General features: G+C 37.5%; 2 protein-coding genes across 5 annotated transcripts; one reads left to right on the top strand and one right to left on the bottom strand.

Moving 5' to 3' along the window:
• Positions 1 to 7,345: 7,345 nt before the first annotated feature.
• Positions 7,346 to 9,346, bottom strand: LOC114288382 (uncharacterized). The gene is made up of 2 exons (XM_028231885.2): positions 8,129 to 9,346; positions 7,346 to 7,582 (listed from the first exon to the last, which is right to left on the bottom strand). Exons 1-2 carry the CDS (start codon positions 9,344 to 9,346, stop codon positions 7,346 to 7,348), a joined length of 1,455 nt encoding a protein of 484 aa, XP_028087686.2.
• Positions 9,347 to 11,764: 2,418 nt separating this feature from the next.
• On the top strand, positions 11,765 to 16,845 carry LOC114308782 (monosaccharide-sensing protein 3-like). Of its 4 annotated transcripts, XM_082900080.1 has the most exons (7): positions 11,765 to 12,074; positions 13,106 to 13,165; positions 13,734 to 13,889; positions 14,015 to 14,063; positions 14,695 to 15,137; positions 15,401 to 15,569; positions 16,107 to 16,845. In XM_082900080.1, exons 6-7 carry the CDS (start codon positions 15,491 to 15,493, stop codon positions 16,757 to 16,759), a joined length of 732 nt encoding a protein of 243 aa, XP_082756206.1. In that variant the 5' UTR covers positions 11,765 to 12,074; positions 13,106 to 13,165; positions 13,734 to 13,889; positions 14,015 to 14,063; positions 14,695 to 15,137; positions 15,401 to 15,490; the 3' UTR covers positions 16,760 to 16,845. The 4 variants fall into 4 exon arrangements, with proteins under 4 accessions (XP_082756206.1, XP_082756207.1, XP_082756208.1 ...); XM_082900081.1 differs by lacking the exons at positions 11,765 to 12,074; positions 13,106 to 13,165; positions 13,734 to 13,889; positions 14,015 to 14,063 and having other exon boundaries at positions 14,330 to 14,817; positions 15,078 to 15,137; XM_082900082.1 differs by lacking the exons at positions 11,765 to 12,074; positions 13,106 to 13,165; positions 13,734 to 13,889; positions 14,015 to 14,063 and having other exon boundaries at positions 14,330 to 14,817.
• Positions 16,846 to 17,353: the final 508 nt, after the last annotated feature.

The raw sequence follows: 17,353 nt of genomic DNA, 5'->3' as shown, positions 1-17,353 counted from the left end.
TGTGCAGCCACCTATTGAAGATGTAGAGGATGATACTAATCCTAATGAAGTTGAGCCAGAAATTGAGGAAGAGCATCCAACTCAAGAACCGCCCCCACAACTTGAGTTGAGGAAATCTACAAGGGACCGATAACCTTCAAGAAAGTATCCTCCCAATGAATTTGTGTTGATTTCCGATCAAGGGGAGCCTGAGAGCTACCAAGAAACAATTGAGTATGCAAAGAAAGGTGATTGGAAAAAGGCCATGGACGAGGAGATGAATCCCTTGCTTGAAAACCAGACTTATGATTTAGTGAAGTTGCCTAAATGGAGAAAAATTCTGAAAAATAAGTGGGTTTTCAAATTGAAGAATGATGGCAAGAATCTGAGGTACAAGGAACGTCTTGTTGTGAAAGGCTTTGGGCAAAAGAAAGGTATTGACTTTGACGAGATTTTCTCACCGGTTGTAAAGATGTCTTCTATTCGGGTTGTACTTGGCATGGCTGCAAGTATAAACCTTGAAGTTAAGCAACTTGATGTGAAGACTGCATTTCTTCATGGTGATCTTGAAGAAGAAATTTACATGGAGCAACCAGAAGGTTTTGTAGAGAAAGGGAAAGAGAAATTTGTTTGTAAATTGAAGAAAAGTTTGTATGGCCTCAAGCAAGCCCTGCGGCAATGGTACAAAAAATTTGACTCTTTCATGATGAATAATGGTTTTTCTAAAACCAATTCGGACCATTATGTGTTTGTGAAAAATTTCCCGGATGGTAAATTTATTATTCTTTTGCTTTATATTGATGATATGTTAATTGTGGGTCAAGATTCTACCATGATAAACAGGTTGAAATTGGAGTTGAGCAAGTCTTTTGCTATGAAAGATTTGGGACCGGCAAAGCAAATACTTGGTATGAAAATTGTTCGTGATCGCAAAGAGAGGCTGATTTGGTTGTCTCAAGAAAGCTACATTGAAAAAGTTCTTAAGAGGTTCAACATGAATAAAGCAAAGCCGGTTGGTTGTCCACTTGCGGGTCACTTCAAGCTTAGTTCAAATCAATGTCCTACAAGTGAGAAAGACAAGGTAGAGATGCTGAAAGTTCCTTATGCTTCAGCAGTTGATTCTTTGATGTACGCCATGGTTTGTACAAGGCCGGATATTGCTCACGCCGTTGATGTGGTGAGTCGGTTTCTCTCTAATTCGGGTAAAGAACATTGGGCAGTGGTAAAATGGATTCTAAGGTATCTTCGAGGGACTTCGAAGGTGTGTTTGTGTTTTAGGGATGGTAAGCCGATGCTTGATGGGTTCACAGATTCTGACATGGCCAGTGATATTGATTCTAGGAAATCTACTTCGGGGTATTTGATGACTTTTGCAGGGGGAGCTGTGGCATGACAATCTAAATTACAAAAACGTGTTGCTCTCTCAACTACCGAAGCTGAATTTATTGCCATTACGGAAGCTTGCAAAGAAAAGTTATGGTTGAAAAATTTTATGCAAGAGTTGGGTTTGAAACAAGAAAAGTATGTGCTTTATTGTGATAGTTAAAGTGCTATTCATTTGAGTAAAAATTCTAATTTTCATTCGAGATCGAAACACATTGATGTGAGATACCATTAGATTCCTGATGTGTTAGATTCGAAGTTGTTGCAACTCGAAAAGGTTCACACGGATGATAATATTTCAGATATATTGACTAAGACTTTGTCGAGGGATAAATATTTGAAGTGTCGAACTTTGGCAGGTATGGTTGATATCTCCACCTAAGTCGGTAGGGGGAGAATTGTTGGGTATACCTCCTTATTGGAGTGTGGGACCCAATTGATTTTGGAAAAAGAGTTTAATTTGGTTTAGTATTAATTATAATATATTTTTATATATTATATTTAATTTGTGGAGACCCAATCTAATTTGGAAACAACTTAGGTTTGATAAAAAAAAAAAAAAAAATCCTAGATTCACAATATTTTGAGTTGGTTTTGTTTTTGCTCATCCCCGTGTGTGAAGAAAAAAACGGCGGTAGCAATTCGGTGCCCATTAATCAACTTGGTGTTGTTTTGGTATTCTTGATTTGACTTGGTCAATCAAGAATTGGTGGTTTGATTTGTGAAGCAGTTTGGTTCAAAATTTGGTTCTGATTTAGTTCGTTATTTTGGATCTTCTACAACTCTGGTTCTGAAGATTTTGGTTCATCTATTTGGTAAGGTTTTTCCTCTTTTTTATTTGTGATTATTTGGAATTCACCTAAGGGTGGTTTGTGAGACTTTTCGTGTCTCGTTTGTGATCGTTTGGAAACTATTTGATTGATAATGGAATCGGATTTTGATCCCGTGGACGTACCTCACATTGAGAGAATCACGTAAAAATTCTTGTGTTGCCTTTGATTTAATTTTTTCATATTAATTTTTATTCTCATTAATTAATTTACTTGTGAGGAATCACATCGATTTTCCCAACAATTACCCCCATGTTAACTAGTTGGAATGAAGTATAAGTTGAAGGGTATATTTGAAAGTCCCAAGGAAAGTGAATAGCCATTTAACTTTCTGTATTGCATTCAAATTAAGTCAATTATTGTTAGTGGATCCATTACGAAAATGGCACCAATCTCAAAAATGATGTCAAATTATGAATTTTGTCACTTCAAGGAAACCTAAAGATGATCACAACCAGAGGATATGAAGAACCCCTGTTTATTGCATTCCTCCATGTGTTCAATGCTAAATTCCACTGTAAGAACCACATAAATTCCAAAAAAAAATGAACAAATGAAATGTGGCATCAAAATGAACCCTAAGTTTTTTTTTTTTCTTTTTCATATCTCATCAGTGCTTAGTGTAAGGACAAAAGCTTGAACTTCCAAAAGTAACAAAATGAGAATAACGCCTCATAGACTCCAATTTTAGAGGACCAACACTAGGACATGACTTCTCTTCTGTGTTACAGGAGTGGATATACATCAGGATAGAGCATTTATATAAGCATGGAAGTCAGGTTCACACACAAGCCAGACTCATAAAGGCCCATTAATAGTCTAAAGATACAGTGCAGCATCATAAAATTTAGCAAATTGAGGTGGACCAATATTTTATTACCGAAAACTTAAGTTCAAGCTGAGTACCTTTTATGAAGACAGAAGACCAATTTGCTGTTATTTTAAATAAAGGGGTATCTAAACTATACTAAATTAGAAGTATTTTGTACTTCTCGAAGTATTTGTCTAAATAATATTAAGAGAATCAACTTCTCCTTCTTTTTCTTCTCCTCCCGCTTCTTCCACTTTTTTTATTTGTTTTTATTAATTTTACCAAGCAACCAATGGTTTAATCAGGAATCACATGCTTCACATATTTATAGATATTGATGACTTGTTACATGGAATTACATTACAAGAAAATAACCTTCAAAAAAACAGTAAAAAAAAAACTGACCATTTGTGCAACAAAAATGTTCAACCCATGAACTGAGATATGGAAGTTCCCAGCAACTCTTTGGACATCCAAGACCCCATAAACCTGCAAGAATGGTTAAGCTTATTAATTCTATCATGACCTCGAGCATGTTCACATCCAAATTGGGACCAAAACATACCCCACATCCTTCTCCATTAGCCAATGCTTGCTTGACCTTCTTAATCATTGTTTCAGCATCTTGATCAAGGCCGTGTAGGTGATTTTTCTGATCTGAATCCTCATGATTTTTGTGAGAACCACTTATTTAATAACAAACAAGCTTGGGAAAAGTACTTTATGACCCTCAACTACACAAGGAGCACAAGGAAGGGCGCCATTGTAAGACAAAGGTTCATAGCAGCAGTGGCGTCCAAATGGAAGGGGTGGTGCTGAGGGTTTAATTCCTACCATTAGGAGAAATCTTCACTAGCACACACAAAAAATAATAAAATGGTCTATAATGATGCAAGATCATGATAATTGTTCATGTCACACTGAAATTCATATTTGTAATGCTCAAAATAGACCATAGTTTGAAAGAAGAAAAAAACCATATTTCTGATGGTCACCCTAGCTTTTTTTTTTTTTTTTTTTTTATAATCAGCAAAAGGAAACTTTATTGATAAAAAAAGCAAGATACATGCGAAAACTTACATCAACAAAGAAGAGAAGTGCAAAGAGCATCATAGCTAGCCTTACCAATCCCAACTAGGTTGGCCCCGATAAGGTAGTACAATCCTTTACAAGCACTTAACCCAATATTGGTGAGGAACCAATCCAAAGAACCAAAAAGAGAGGAAGGGAAAAAACAACAGTGAACATTAAGCAGCCTAAGAAGTCCCTAGAAAGGTAAATCAGCAAAATCAAGCAAGCTTCAGACAACAGTAAAACAAAATTCTTAGTCCTTATATTAGCCAGAACCAGAACAGCAACTCCGCACCTCATTCCCTAGGTTGCCAGCAACATTAGCAATACCATTCCCCTCCTAAGCAAATATGTTGACAGAGGCCCACAGCAACAACAGACCAGACCAGCCTCAGACCGGACAGCAACAACCAAGGTTTTCAAAAGCGGCCGCAACTGTTACGTAACGCCGTTACGTAACGATTGTGGTGGTTACCGCTACCCATTACGGCCGCTATTGCAGTGTGATTGAGATTCACAGGTGTGTCGGCCGTAGCGGCTACCGTAGCGGTCGTAACAGTGCCGTAACAGCCGTAACGGCCTGTTACGCACCGTTACATAACAGTTCCGAACTACTTCTTTTAAAAAAAACACACAAAAAAAAGATGAAAATAAGGAAAGAGGGATAGAGAGAAGATGGAGGAGCAAGAGATAGAGAGAGAGAAGAGGGAAAATGAAGAACATGTTATTGACTTGTTGAAACTGTATGACCTATGCTATTCTATTCAGCTGCTGTCACTCAACTATTTTGTTTGTGTGTGTCTATCTATATATTATTTGAAAATAATAATAATAATAATAAGTGTGGTCATTATCTATTTGGCTTTGTTAAAATATGTGTATATATATATATTTAGGCTCTTATTTATTTTCTTATTTTTGTCATTGTTTATCTTATATATAATAGTTAGTGATTGATTTTTTGTATAATATAAAGTTATTAATTATTAAAATAAAATGTAAAAAACTCACTTTAGAGTGATTTAAAAATATAAAATATATTAGATTATACTTAAAAATTTACAAAAATTGATCAATATTTATTTTAAACCCAATAAATATCATCATGGAAAAAACTATGCATTATGTGTATCGGTAAGTTTTTTTTCAAATTATGTGAAAAATAAAAAAATTCACAGTTCCGGTTACCACAACCGTTACGTTACGGCCTTTATACCCTGCAACTGCAATAACTCCACCGCCACCATTACGGCGACCGCAACCGCTTTTCAAAACCTTGGCAACAACAAAGCAACATACCACTAGTAGGCCAAACAGCTCCACCCTCTGCAGAACACAGCAGCCAACCATACCCATCCATCTCAAATGCAAAGCAGCACCTGACTCAGATTCTCCACAAAATTCTGAGTCCTTGAATTAGTTGGAAGCATTAGCATTACCACTAGATTGCCAGCACCATCTGCAGAACACAGCAGCCATCCACTTGTAGAACACAGCACACAACCATACCCATACATCTCAAATGCATAGCAGCACCTGACTCTAATTCTCCACTATGTGATGTGCTGAGTAATGGACATTAGGCAAAGAGGATCTAACCCACAACCCCACCCTCAGTTTTACTAACTCACCAAGCTTCATCATATCATCCAAAAGCCAGGACAACAACTAAAAAACACCAATCTGCAGCATCTAACTCCAACAGAGCATTACCCACACAGATCTGGCCAATCACAGAGAATAACATCAACAGATCAACAGCACCAATCTACCTATACAGATCAACAACACCAATTCATAGCAGCAGCAAAAAAGACTTGGACAGCACCAGAGTGAATCAAGTACTATGCAGATCAGCCACCAACACCTATCAATTTCAGATACAGACCCTGACTTGACTCAGATTTTCCACAATCTGATGCACAGAGTACTTGACAGAAGGCATAGAGGACTTAACCCACAGCCCAACACGCACTTTCACTACCTCACACAGCTCATTCATATCTGGTTGCTTGCCATTAAACACAACCTCATTTCTTAGCCTCCAAGTGGACCACAACATTACTACAGGTACGAGCAGCCAGATTTTCTTTACAGCTTTTTTGTGCTTAGTTTCCAACCACCAAGACAACACTTCATCCACAGTAGCAGGGGATGCCCAAGAGAAATTCCACCATTATAAAAAACATCCCCAAACCTTCCAAATCTGAAAACACTGCACAAAAAGATGGTCCACAGATTCCACAGCATCTGAACAGAAAAGGCAATTAGTCACAACAGTATGACCCAACACTCCAAATCTCTGCAGAACACCAACTGTTTTGATTCTACCTCTCTAAGCCAACCAACTTATAAATTGTACTTTGGGTGGAGCTTCAATAGTCCAAATCATCCTAGGAACGAATAACCTTGGTCCAGACCTTAGCAGAAGCCAATTTCTCATAGCTAGCACTGTAAACTCACCAGAGGGGGATGCAGCCCACCTCACTACATCTTGCAGATCCACATTCAGCCTAGGAACATCCCTTATCAACCATTGCATCTTCTTCACCTCCTCTTCCTCCTAAGCAAATAATGACCTTCTAAATTGAAGTCTCCAATCACCTTCACTGTCCCTCCTCTACATAAAGGAACTCAACAATCCATCTTTATCCATAGAGAGCCTAAACAATCTGGCATACTCTTCTTTCACCTGTAAATCCTTGAACCATCTATCATGCCAAAACTGAATCCTACACCTATTCCCAACCACAATCTTACACTGTGACACAAAGAACTGAAACAGCTCCAGATAAGATCTTTCCACACTCAGAACATCACTCCGCAGAATAGATTCCTTACCCTCCCCAATCTTCAGTGGCAACCATCTGCCGCCTGCAGACCCATACTTGCTGATAATAACCTTTTTCCATAGTGAATGATCCCTCACCCCATACCTCCACCACCACTTTAATAACATACAAACATTAGTATCCCTTGCCTTCCTAATATCTAACCCTCCTTGGTCCTTGCTCATTGTAACATCCTTCCGTTTTACCATATGAATCTTCCTTCTCAACTCTGAACTGCCCCATAAGAAAGCTAACTTCAACTTATCAATTTTCTTAGCAATACCAATGGGTAATTTGAATAAAGAAATATAATAACCAAGGATACTATCCAAAACTGATTTCACCAAAGTTAACCTTCCAGCAAATGACAAGAGCTTCCTTTTCCACATAGTTAACCTTGACTTAACCTTATCCACCACTGGTTGTCAAGTCTTCTTCCTTCACGGGTTTGCACCCAATGGCAATCCCAAATACTTTAGAGGTAGCTTTTGACATAAACAATGCAGTGTTGAAGTAAAGTCATGAACCATAGTATCACTAACTCCAACTCCACATACCACACTTTCATGAAAGTTTATCTTTAGCCCTGACATTACCTCAAAACATCTAAGAATTCTTTTAACATTTACAATCTGCTCCCACTCAGTTTCACAGAACAATATAGTGTCATCAGCAAACTAGAGATGAGACAGCTTCAATTCTGCAGACCCAACAGTAGCTCTCTTAAATAAACCCAGACTCTTTGCCCTTTCCAACAATAAATTTAACCCTTCTGCCGCAATGTTAAACAAAAATAGTTACAAAGGGTCACCCTACCGTAACCCCTTTTGTGGACAGAATTCATCAGTTGAAGAGCCATTTACTAAAACAGATACTCTTGCAGTGGTAACACATGTTTTCATCCATCCAATCCATCTCTCTCCAAACCCAAGATTAGCCATCATGGAAAATAGATACTCTCAATTGACTAAATCATATGCTTTTTCAAAATCCAACTTTAGTATGACCCCTACATTTTTTACTTTTTCCACCAATCTACAACCTCATTAGCAATCATTACTCCATCAAAGATATTCCTACCACCCAAGAAAGCCGTCTGCACTTCACTAATGACATCTGGTAGCACCCGTTTCACTCTTTTTTAGAGCACTTTTGCTAAGATTTTATAAACAACCCCTCACTAGACTTATTGGCCTATAATCTATTAGACCATTCGGACTAACCTTTTTCGGGATAAGAGTGATAAAAGAACTATTTAGCCCTTTAACCAACTTGTTATGCTGATAAAACTCCTGCATAACCTTAAATATATCAGTCTTCATAAATTTCCAACATTTCTGAATACATGCCATATTGAACCCATCTGGACCTGGCGCTTTATTCCCATCACACTCTTTAACAACCTCCCATACTTCTTCTAATGTGAATTCAGGCTCCAATATTGCCACACCTCTTGCATAATCAATTGGCACAAAATTTCCGGACAACTTTGGCCTAGATGGCCAATCTTCAGCAAAGGCCTTCAAATAATGCCTCAACACTTGATTCCACACAAGCTCAGGATCATCAACATTGAGACCATTAATAACCACTGAGTTTATCAGATTCCTTCTCTGCCTCTTACTTGTAATGATATGAAAGTATTTCGTGTTTCTATCACCATTTTGAGCCCAGTTTAGTCTAGACTTCTGGAACCAAATCCAGGCCTTCCTCTTTCTAAGTGTCCATGCCAGATCTTTTGCCTTCCTTCTACATGCTACTTCATTTGGTTCCAACACCCTGGATTCGGCTAAGAGCTCCAATGCATGTAAATCCTCCTCAGCTTTTTTTAATTGCTCCTCAACCACTCCAAACACTTCAATATTCCATCTTTTTAACTCCTCCTTCAAACCTCCTAGCTTTCTCTGGACTCTATACCCTGCCCACCCTCGCACCAGCCTTTCAGACCAAGTTTTTTGAGCTATCGAAATGAACTCTGGATGTAGTGTCCATGCATTGACAAACCTAAATGGCCTAGGCCCCCAATTCCTCTCATCTTCCATCAACAAGAGAGGGCAATGGTTAGATACCAACCTTGGCAAACCCCACATCTTGAATCTAAACTTCTCCAACCAGACTGTATCCAGCAAAAACCTATCAAGCCTACTCCATCTCTCTCCATCCATTGAATTACAACAAGTAAATCTTCTTCCTAACGCTGGTACATCCACTATTTCTAGTTGGTCAAAAAAGCCATTGAACTCTGCCATACCTCTATCTCTTCTAACACACCCTCTTCGATCTTCAATGGTTCTAATCTCATTATAATCCCCACCCATACACCAAGGCTTTTGGAAGCTTAACCTCATATTGACAATTATTTCCCACAGCTTTGCCCTTTCAAATACATCATTTGGCCCATACACATTAAGAAATACACATTCAAACGACCCAAGGGCCATACTTGAAATAAGCAAAAAATTCCTATTGCGACAACAGTCCAGCAGCTGGAACACCTCTGGATTCCATAAGCTCAACAACCCTCATGCACTACCTTCAGAATCAACAGCCATAAACTCCAGCATCTCCCACGGCCAAATAGATTTAACAAACAACTCATCTATTCTATATTGTTTTGTTTCTTGTAGAAGCCGCACATCCACTTTCCTTTCCTTAATAAGCTACCTAACTCTACTCATTTTCTCCATTCTCCCTAGCCCTGTAACATTCCACAACATAATCTTCATTGATCACTAACTTTACCCCATATAAGACCCCTACCTCTTGGTTAACTAGGCCCTTTTCAAGTCTGTCTTCATCTTGAAGCTCCAACTGCACAATTTTTTGAACTACTTCTATCTCTTTACCGTCACGATTCATGCCCAAACTTTTATCGATCTGCAAAGTAGCTTGTGCTTCCTCAAGCATCATCTTCCTCCTCCTACTCAACTGACTATCCTATGAAAAAGAGCGCGATAAAGCAGCAGCCGCTGCCCTAAACACTGCTCCTCTCTGGAACCCATTCGAAAAAGATGTTTGAGTTTTCTGCATTCTCTTCCTCCCTTGACCTCCGTTGCCTCCATGCCCTCCCAATCTTTTTTGGTTAGAATTTGATCTAACCACCACATTTCGTCCTGAAGCTGCTACCTGTACACCTTCACCCCTGGTAACTGGTAGCACCCATGTTGGACTTAACATGGGTTGAACCCCAGCACTGTTAGTTTTATCAAGATCCAAATTTTGTGCTCCCAACCCAGGCCCATTACTAATATTCTGTAAATGGGCCCCTTCTAAAACCACTTGAAGATTAATACTAGGCCCAACCATCTCAGACCCACTACAACTTCTAACAAAACCAGGGGTCACAATTGCACCTTCTACACCTACTTCTCCACTCTCAGTCATTTTCGTTGGAATCATCAAACTCGTGCCCCCGTTTGGTTTCTCAACACTACCCTTGGTACCAACCAATCTGGTTTCTGACACTCTACTATCATTACCAGCCATACTGATATCTTCTCTATACTGCACGTCAACAAATAAAACATCCCTCTGCAGCTTGTCAACATTACATTAGGCCACCTCATCTGGACATTCCACTTCGTTATCCCTAACCTTAGCCCCTTTGGCCGGCTCGGCATAACCTCTCTGATCTCCTTCAATCTGGGAGCAACAATCATACTTCTTATCACCATTAATCTGCTTCAAGCTATCAACAGATCCACTCTTACTCCAATCTGGTCCTTCCAAAACCTCAGGACATTCACAAACCCTTACAGGATATAACTTGCCATTGCAGCTCAACCGTATAGTCCTGTTAATAAACTCCATATCCCTTGTGATAATTTCTTATTTTGCCACAACAGAAAGAAGCATTCTTGATGGTGTCCTCATGAATCTGCACCACTTCTCCCTAGACAACCCCTATCCTCCTAAAAGTATCCACACTCCATAGATTAAAAGGGATCCCATAGCAACTAACCCAAACACATCGCTCCTGATTCATACTACATCCCTTAGTCCACTCTTCCATTGAGCTACACCATGCAAATGTCCAATCCTTAAGTTTCTTCTTTTGTCTTTTCATCTCCATAACTGATGTGAAAGATAAAATTTCAATCCTACCTTCACCTGCTCTAATTTGTACCTCATTCAACCTCTCTTCTCGCATTCTTTCTTAAAATCTGAAAAGGTGAAAAAACAATGAAGCTTGACTATCAAGCTTTCATACAACCACCCATTACCTATTTCACTGACTTGAACCACAATTTCCTTCCTTCCCTATGCAACTCCTTCCCCTACAACCTCAGCATAAGACTTTATCTTCTGAAGCTCTTGCCTTCGCTGAATACCTCTTCTGTGAACAACACTATTCATGTTCACTACCTTTTTTTGGATCCTTTGTCTAAAACCCCCTTGCTGCTTGACTTTGTCTCCCTTGGCAAACTCAGCTCCTTTTACCTTTAGTTCTATATCATCACACCACAACCTGTCAGCCCTCTGTACTGCAACGTCTGCTACAACAGGACAGTCATACCTAACAAAACCAAATCGCGACCCACTTGTCTTCCTTCTTTTCAATGGAATAAACACATCCTTAACAACACCAAACTTTGTAAACAGCCGAAACAGGCTTTTGGAATCCATGGACAAAGGAATATTATCCATGAAGACTGTAAACAATCCATCAATGCCTGTACACTACAAGAAATATAGAATTTAACGGCGTTTATTTAGCGACGTTTTTATAAACACCACTGTTTCTAACCTTTAACGACGTTTTATAAACGTCACCTTTTATTTTAATTAAAACGGTACCGTTTAAGGAATAGAAGTCATTTTTTAACGCCTTCACATGTGTTACAATGTTATTCCTCCCTCTCTCTTAGCTCTGCTATCAGAACCGTTCTCACTGTCTCTCTCTTCAGGCCCTCATTTTGAATCTGGAAACCTTCAGTTCGGTTTCATCTCAGATCTCTCACTCACTCACTCGATCCCTCAAATCTCTCACTCACTCGATCGCTCTCTCTCTCTCTCTCTCTCTAAACCCTTCAGTCTCAGAGATTAAGATTCAACCTTCTTCAGCTCGGTTTCATCTCAGATCCAATCTCAAAGTGATTTCGATTTCGAAGCTCTCTCTCTCTCGATTTTGAAGCTCCACCGCCACCACCATCACCACCGTTGACTAAGGTGAGCACCATCATCTACAATCTTAATTTCGTATTCTTCTCTCTCTCTCTCTCTCTCTCTCTCTCTCTCAAGCTTTTCCTTCCGGCGATTCTTCTCCTAGGGTTTACATAAGTTTAAGATTTCAGATCTGAGATTTCTCATTCAAAACTTAAGTTTCAGATCTGAGATTTCTCATTCAAAAATATGTTTCGGATTTGAGATTTCTTATTCAAAAATATATGTTTCGAACCTGAGATTTCTCATTCAAAAATATGTTTGAGATCTGGAATTTCTTATTTAAAAACACATGTTTCAGATCTGAGATTTCTCATTCGAAAATATATGTTTATGATTTGAAATTTCTCATTAAAAATTTTCATTCGAAACAATAATTTCTTAATCTAAAATTTTATGCTGGGTTCGGCATTAATTAATGCAAAAATAATTTCATACCAATTATTTGTCCTCTGTTTATTAATTTCATACCAATTATGAATGTATCTATTCCCCTCTCTCTAATACTTGTTGTTGAATTGCTAGACTGGGATTTCTTAATCTAGCCTTGTGATAGAAAGGGAAGGGAAGGTTTCCTCCATATGATAGAAAAGATTAAGGAGGAGAGTAGGGAAAGGAAAGGAGAAAGCTCTTTCCTGCTTCACCCAAAAAAATCAATCTGCTGAAATGTGGTCCGTAAGGAAAGAGACAGAAGATGTTTGAAATTTTGGGCTAATTTTGTATTACTGTTGGAAAATTTTGTATTGTGACTGAATTTTTTCTTACAATAAACCTTGTTAAGCTTTTCATTTCTGCTCTCTCATGGTGGCTTTCTTCATTAATTATACTTAACATAAGACTCTTCTAGACTCAGACCTTGATATATTCTTCATGCATCATAACATATCTTTCACATAATTCTAGAGTCCTTAGATATTTAGTAAATTTCAATTTACTTTTTTCTATAGAAGAAGCTGACGTGGGTATTAAAATACATGAAACTAGCTTGCATTCATTAACAAGTTGTTTGGAATGGTGGAATTGGTATTCATTAACAGATTGTTGAGCGGCTTAAGAAGTATTTTGATATTCTTGGGGGTCCTTCGACATTTATACAGGTGAGTACCTTATTCCTTGGGTGCTTGTTTTGAAACATTGAAGTCAGGATTTGTTCTGTTTTCTTAAATGAAATAATTTTTTGCATTCGGTTGATGCATTTCCTGGATTGGTCAAGTTAAAAATTATAACTTGCAGCCATTTTCTAACCCTTCCCAAAAGAATGGAAAAGGAAAAGAAAAAAAAAATATATCCACTTTCCTAAATCAATGTCAATGAGACCATGAATCTGTGTTTGGATCTTGGATTTGTGGAGAGATTTGAATGCTAAGGAAAATGGAAGGGAGAAGTAGATGAAATAGAAGCTAAGTTATTCATTGACTTTTCCCTTTCCATATACAAATCCCACTTTTCCCTTCCCTTTACAAATCACTTGGCTAAATTTCATTCGCTTTTCCCTTCCCTTTTTCTTTCTCCCCACAAAAGCATGGATGCTTGACCTTAAAATGTCTGAAGTTCTGACTTCATCCGGAAAAGTGCGAATTTCACTACCAAATTTTGTTCATTTCAAAAGACCATCGACTTAAATCACTCATTTCTCTTTCTTAACAATATTTTTCGTGGTTCTAGGCAGCAGTCCCACGCATTCTTCAACAAACTGAAGACGTATTCTTTACAAAGCCCATTAATATACTAAAGCAGACTTCTGATATTTGTTGTGAACGAATAAAGAAGATTCCTTGCATTTCATGCCCATATAAACCAGTGGGATCCATGGCTGTTATGGTAAGGAATTTATAGAATTTTTCAGTTCTCTGCAATGTGGAAGTAAACTGTAGTCCTCGAATTTTTCGGTTCTCTGTTTATTAATTTCATACCAATTTTCATTTTCACTATAATTTAATTTGCAGGTGATGTTCAGCACTGATGGTTATGCATTTCCAGAGACTTTTTACTTAGGTTAGTTTAATTAGTTATCTATCAATTTTATACTTTATTTTGTGATAATATCTTCAAAATCTTGGAGGAGCCAGTTCTGATTGCAGATTGAAATTAATATGAATACAAAATATAGCCTATTTCTCTTGTTAATTGACTTGATAATATATTTCTAACATCATTAAAAATTATTAATTGACTTGATAATTTATTAATAAAAACTATAATTTATTATGAAATTAAAAATCTCAAAGATGAAATGTAATTTTTAAAATTATAAAAAAAAAGATTCGTATTTTAATCAAATCTCAAATTCTATGCGTAATTTATCCTATAAAATAGAAAAAGGAGGATCTAACTGGGAGAGAGGACAAGACGGTTCTGGATGAAATTAGACCGGTTGGAAGGTAGTAGTGGGTTGGCATTGTCATCCCTCTCCAATTTTTCCCTTCTCTATTTTATTCTCTTCTCTTCTATTTCATTCATTCTTCATAGTAATCTTTTATTTCATTTCATTTTCTTTTTAGAAAACACAACACACACACACTCACTGTCTACTCTCTATCTAGTTTCTTGGAAACACAGTCTCACAATCTCTGTACACAAACTTCTCAGTTTCTTTTCTTTGATTCTGACGAACCCACAAGAACAGGATTGACATAGTTGCTGGAGCTGAAGTTTGAAGACAATGGTGACGGTGACGATGATGATGATGATGATGATGATGAGTAGTCTTTTTTGAGAGATGTTCTCAAAGAGTTCACTGAACTTTTGAGTGAGTGTTTGACTAATGCTTGAAGGGTTGTTGGGGTTTTCATAAATGGTTGTTGGGTTCTACATCTTTCTTGGGTAGTTTTTTGAATGCTTATTTTATTTTATTTTTAGTTTTGTCTGTGCACTGAATATTCCGTAAAGCCAACTCGCCTCTTCGTTCTCATATATTTATGTTGTATGTTCTCTTCAATTATATCATTCAGCAATAGTTTTTAATGGTTTCAGCAACAGTTTTTAACGGTCTCTCTCTCTGTCTCAAAGTCTCCTCATTTTAGGTAGTCGGATTTTCCTACTTACACTGACCTTTCTGGTTCTCAAAAGGTAAGCAATTTTTTCTTTTTTAAGATCTCCCAATTTTCCTCTGTTTTTAGTTTTCTTTTTTGTTTTTTTATTTTTGTGGATGTTGATTGGTTTTCTTAGTTCCTTCTTAGTGGGAAATTCTTTAGCTATTAATGGTAATCAGTGAGTATGTGCTCTTAGTGTCATTGAATTCCCATTTTAGTTGTTTCTGTACTATGATCAAAGTTTAATCATTTTACACACTAGACTTGATGATGCAAACTCATGAACTTTAATCTCTGTAGTGATTTGGGTTGCTGATAAGAGTATCGGATATGGGTTAGAGTTGGAAGAGTGGTTGATTTGTTACCTAAGTTGGAAAATTCGTCGAAAAGATGAAGAGCGCTGCGTTTGTGGCTATTGCTGCTGCAATTGGTAACTTCTTGCAAGGTTGGGATAATGCCACTATTGCAGGTACTTGTCATTTTAATAATCTAATTCTTCATTTTTGAATTCACTCATGGAAATGATGTAGATTTAGTATTTGCCTGAGTTGATTGATATCCTTGTTCCCGAATTCCCTATTTAATGGATCTAATGAAATGGAAATCAAATTAGTAGGATTTTTGTGCAGTCAAATTTGATTTGTGGATTCAACTATAGATGCTTAATTTTCTATGATCTTTTCTTTGTTTCTTAGTTTGCTTCCCCTCCTTGGAAAGACAGGAGGGAAAGCCCCATTGATAGCCTGATATTGAGTAAATTAGCATTGAGTGCAAACGCATCAATCTAAAGTTTTTGATGATTTGATAAATGAAGAAGATAGGTTGAATTTGATAATTGCTAGAAGTTTTTTTTTTCTGAAGTAGTTAACAATATGGGTATTTTTGGAGAAAAGAAAAAAGTGGTGCAAAGCTTCAAATCCCTTCTGAGTTGTGTGTTTTATATAATAGTGTAGATGTTTCATTACTGGAAAAATAATGATTTATTATTATTTTTTTAACATTACAGGGGCTATAGTGTACATAAAGGAGGACCTGAGTTTGGAAACTACTATAGAAGGGCTTGCTGTGGCCATGTCACTCATTGGAGCCACACTTGTCACAACTTGCTCGGGTCCCATATCAGATTTGATTGGTTGGCGTCCAATGCTAATAATGTCGTCAATGTTCTACTTTGTTAGTGGTTTGGTAATGTTGTGGTCTCCTAACGTCTATGTTCTACTTGTAGCGAGGCTAATAGATGGATTTGGAATTGGTTTGGCTGTTACTCTTGTCCCGGACTATATATCTGAGACTGCTCCGGCAGATATAAGGGGGTTGTTAAATACTTTTCCACAGTTTGCCGGTTCTTTTGCAATGTTTTTGGCTTATTGCATGATTTTTGGAATGTCATTGATGACCTCGCCTAGCTGGCGGGTGATGCTCAGAGTACTTTCTATTCCCTCTCTTGCTTATTTTGCATTGGCAATATTTTACTTACCTGAATCTCCGCGGTGGCTTGTGAGTAAAGGAAGGATGCTTGAGGCGAAACAAGTTTTGCAGAGGTTATGGGGCAGGGAAGATGTTTCAGGTGCATTCTCTGATGCCATGTCTAACATGTTGAACCAACATATCAGTATCTTTTCTTGGTTTGATGGATCTACTTTGGTATCCATATTTTGATTCAGATTTTAAATTGTGCATGTTGGAATTTGTACATGACTCAATTTTTCCTTGAGATTCGCTTTCCTTGCGGGAAATTTTTATTATTTGTACTATCTTGAGGTAGAGATGTCCAACATCCCCTAGGACACTACATTTTTGGTTTTTCACTTGACCAATGATATGCAAAATGCAGTTGTTCAATTGTGAGTTATTGAATATATAGTTCTTGAGCAATGATATGATATCAAATTATATTTTTCTCATATCTTGTATTCTATGTGACAAATATCGCTTGAAATTACTTGTCCTAGTATTCCGTAGTTCACGATGTAATAGATGACACTATGTTATGGTCTTTAATAAGAAGATTATCAGTTGTATTTTATTTTGTTTAACCTACTTAATTCAGTTTGTGTTTTGTTATGGGGGCAGGTGCAACCAAATGGGTTAAGCAAGCGGATTGTGACATTAAAATTAACACAAATTAAAAATTAAAAAAAAAAAAGAGGCTATGGCGGCGTTTAAAAAGCGTCACTATATCCCACCCCAACGGCTAGATTTTTAATATGTATAAATGTTTATGATGGCGTTTCAAAACGTCGCTAAATGTCA

Source organism: Camellia sinensis, chromosome 12 (assembly GCF_055761805.1).
Source record: "Camellia sinensis isolate YWXY chromosome 12, ASM5576180v1, whole genome shotgun sequence".
Classification (NCBI taxonomy): domain Eukaryota; kingdom Viridiplantae; phylum Streptophyta; class Magnoliopsida; order Ericales; family Theaceae; genus Camellia; species Camellia sinensis.
The sequence above is the reverse complement of the archived record's forward strand: the minus strand, read 5'-3'. Positions and strand labels throughout refer to the sequence as shown.

Bases quoted from the DNA above. Each gene is read 5' to 3' on its own strand.
- LOC114288382 (XM_028231885.2), bottom strand. From the start codon at position 9,346: ATGGCCCTTGGGTCGTTTGAATGTGTATTTCTTAATGTGTATGGGCCA. The intron at 7,583-8,128 runs GTTAGTCCGAAT...TCTCATCTCTAG, and splicing joins TCACTCTTATCCCGAAAAAG to TTTGCTGATGACACTATATT.
- LOC114308782 (XM_082900080.1), top strand. From the start codon at position 15,491: ATGAAGAGCGCTGCGTTTGTGGCTATTGCTGCTGCAATTGGTAACTTC. The intron at 15,570-16,106 runs GTACTTGTCATT...TTAACATTACAG, and splicing joins GGATAATGCCACTATTGCAG to GGGCTATAGTGTACATAAAG.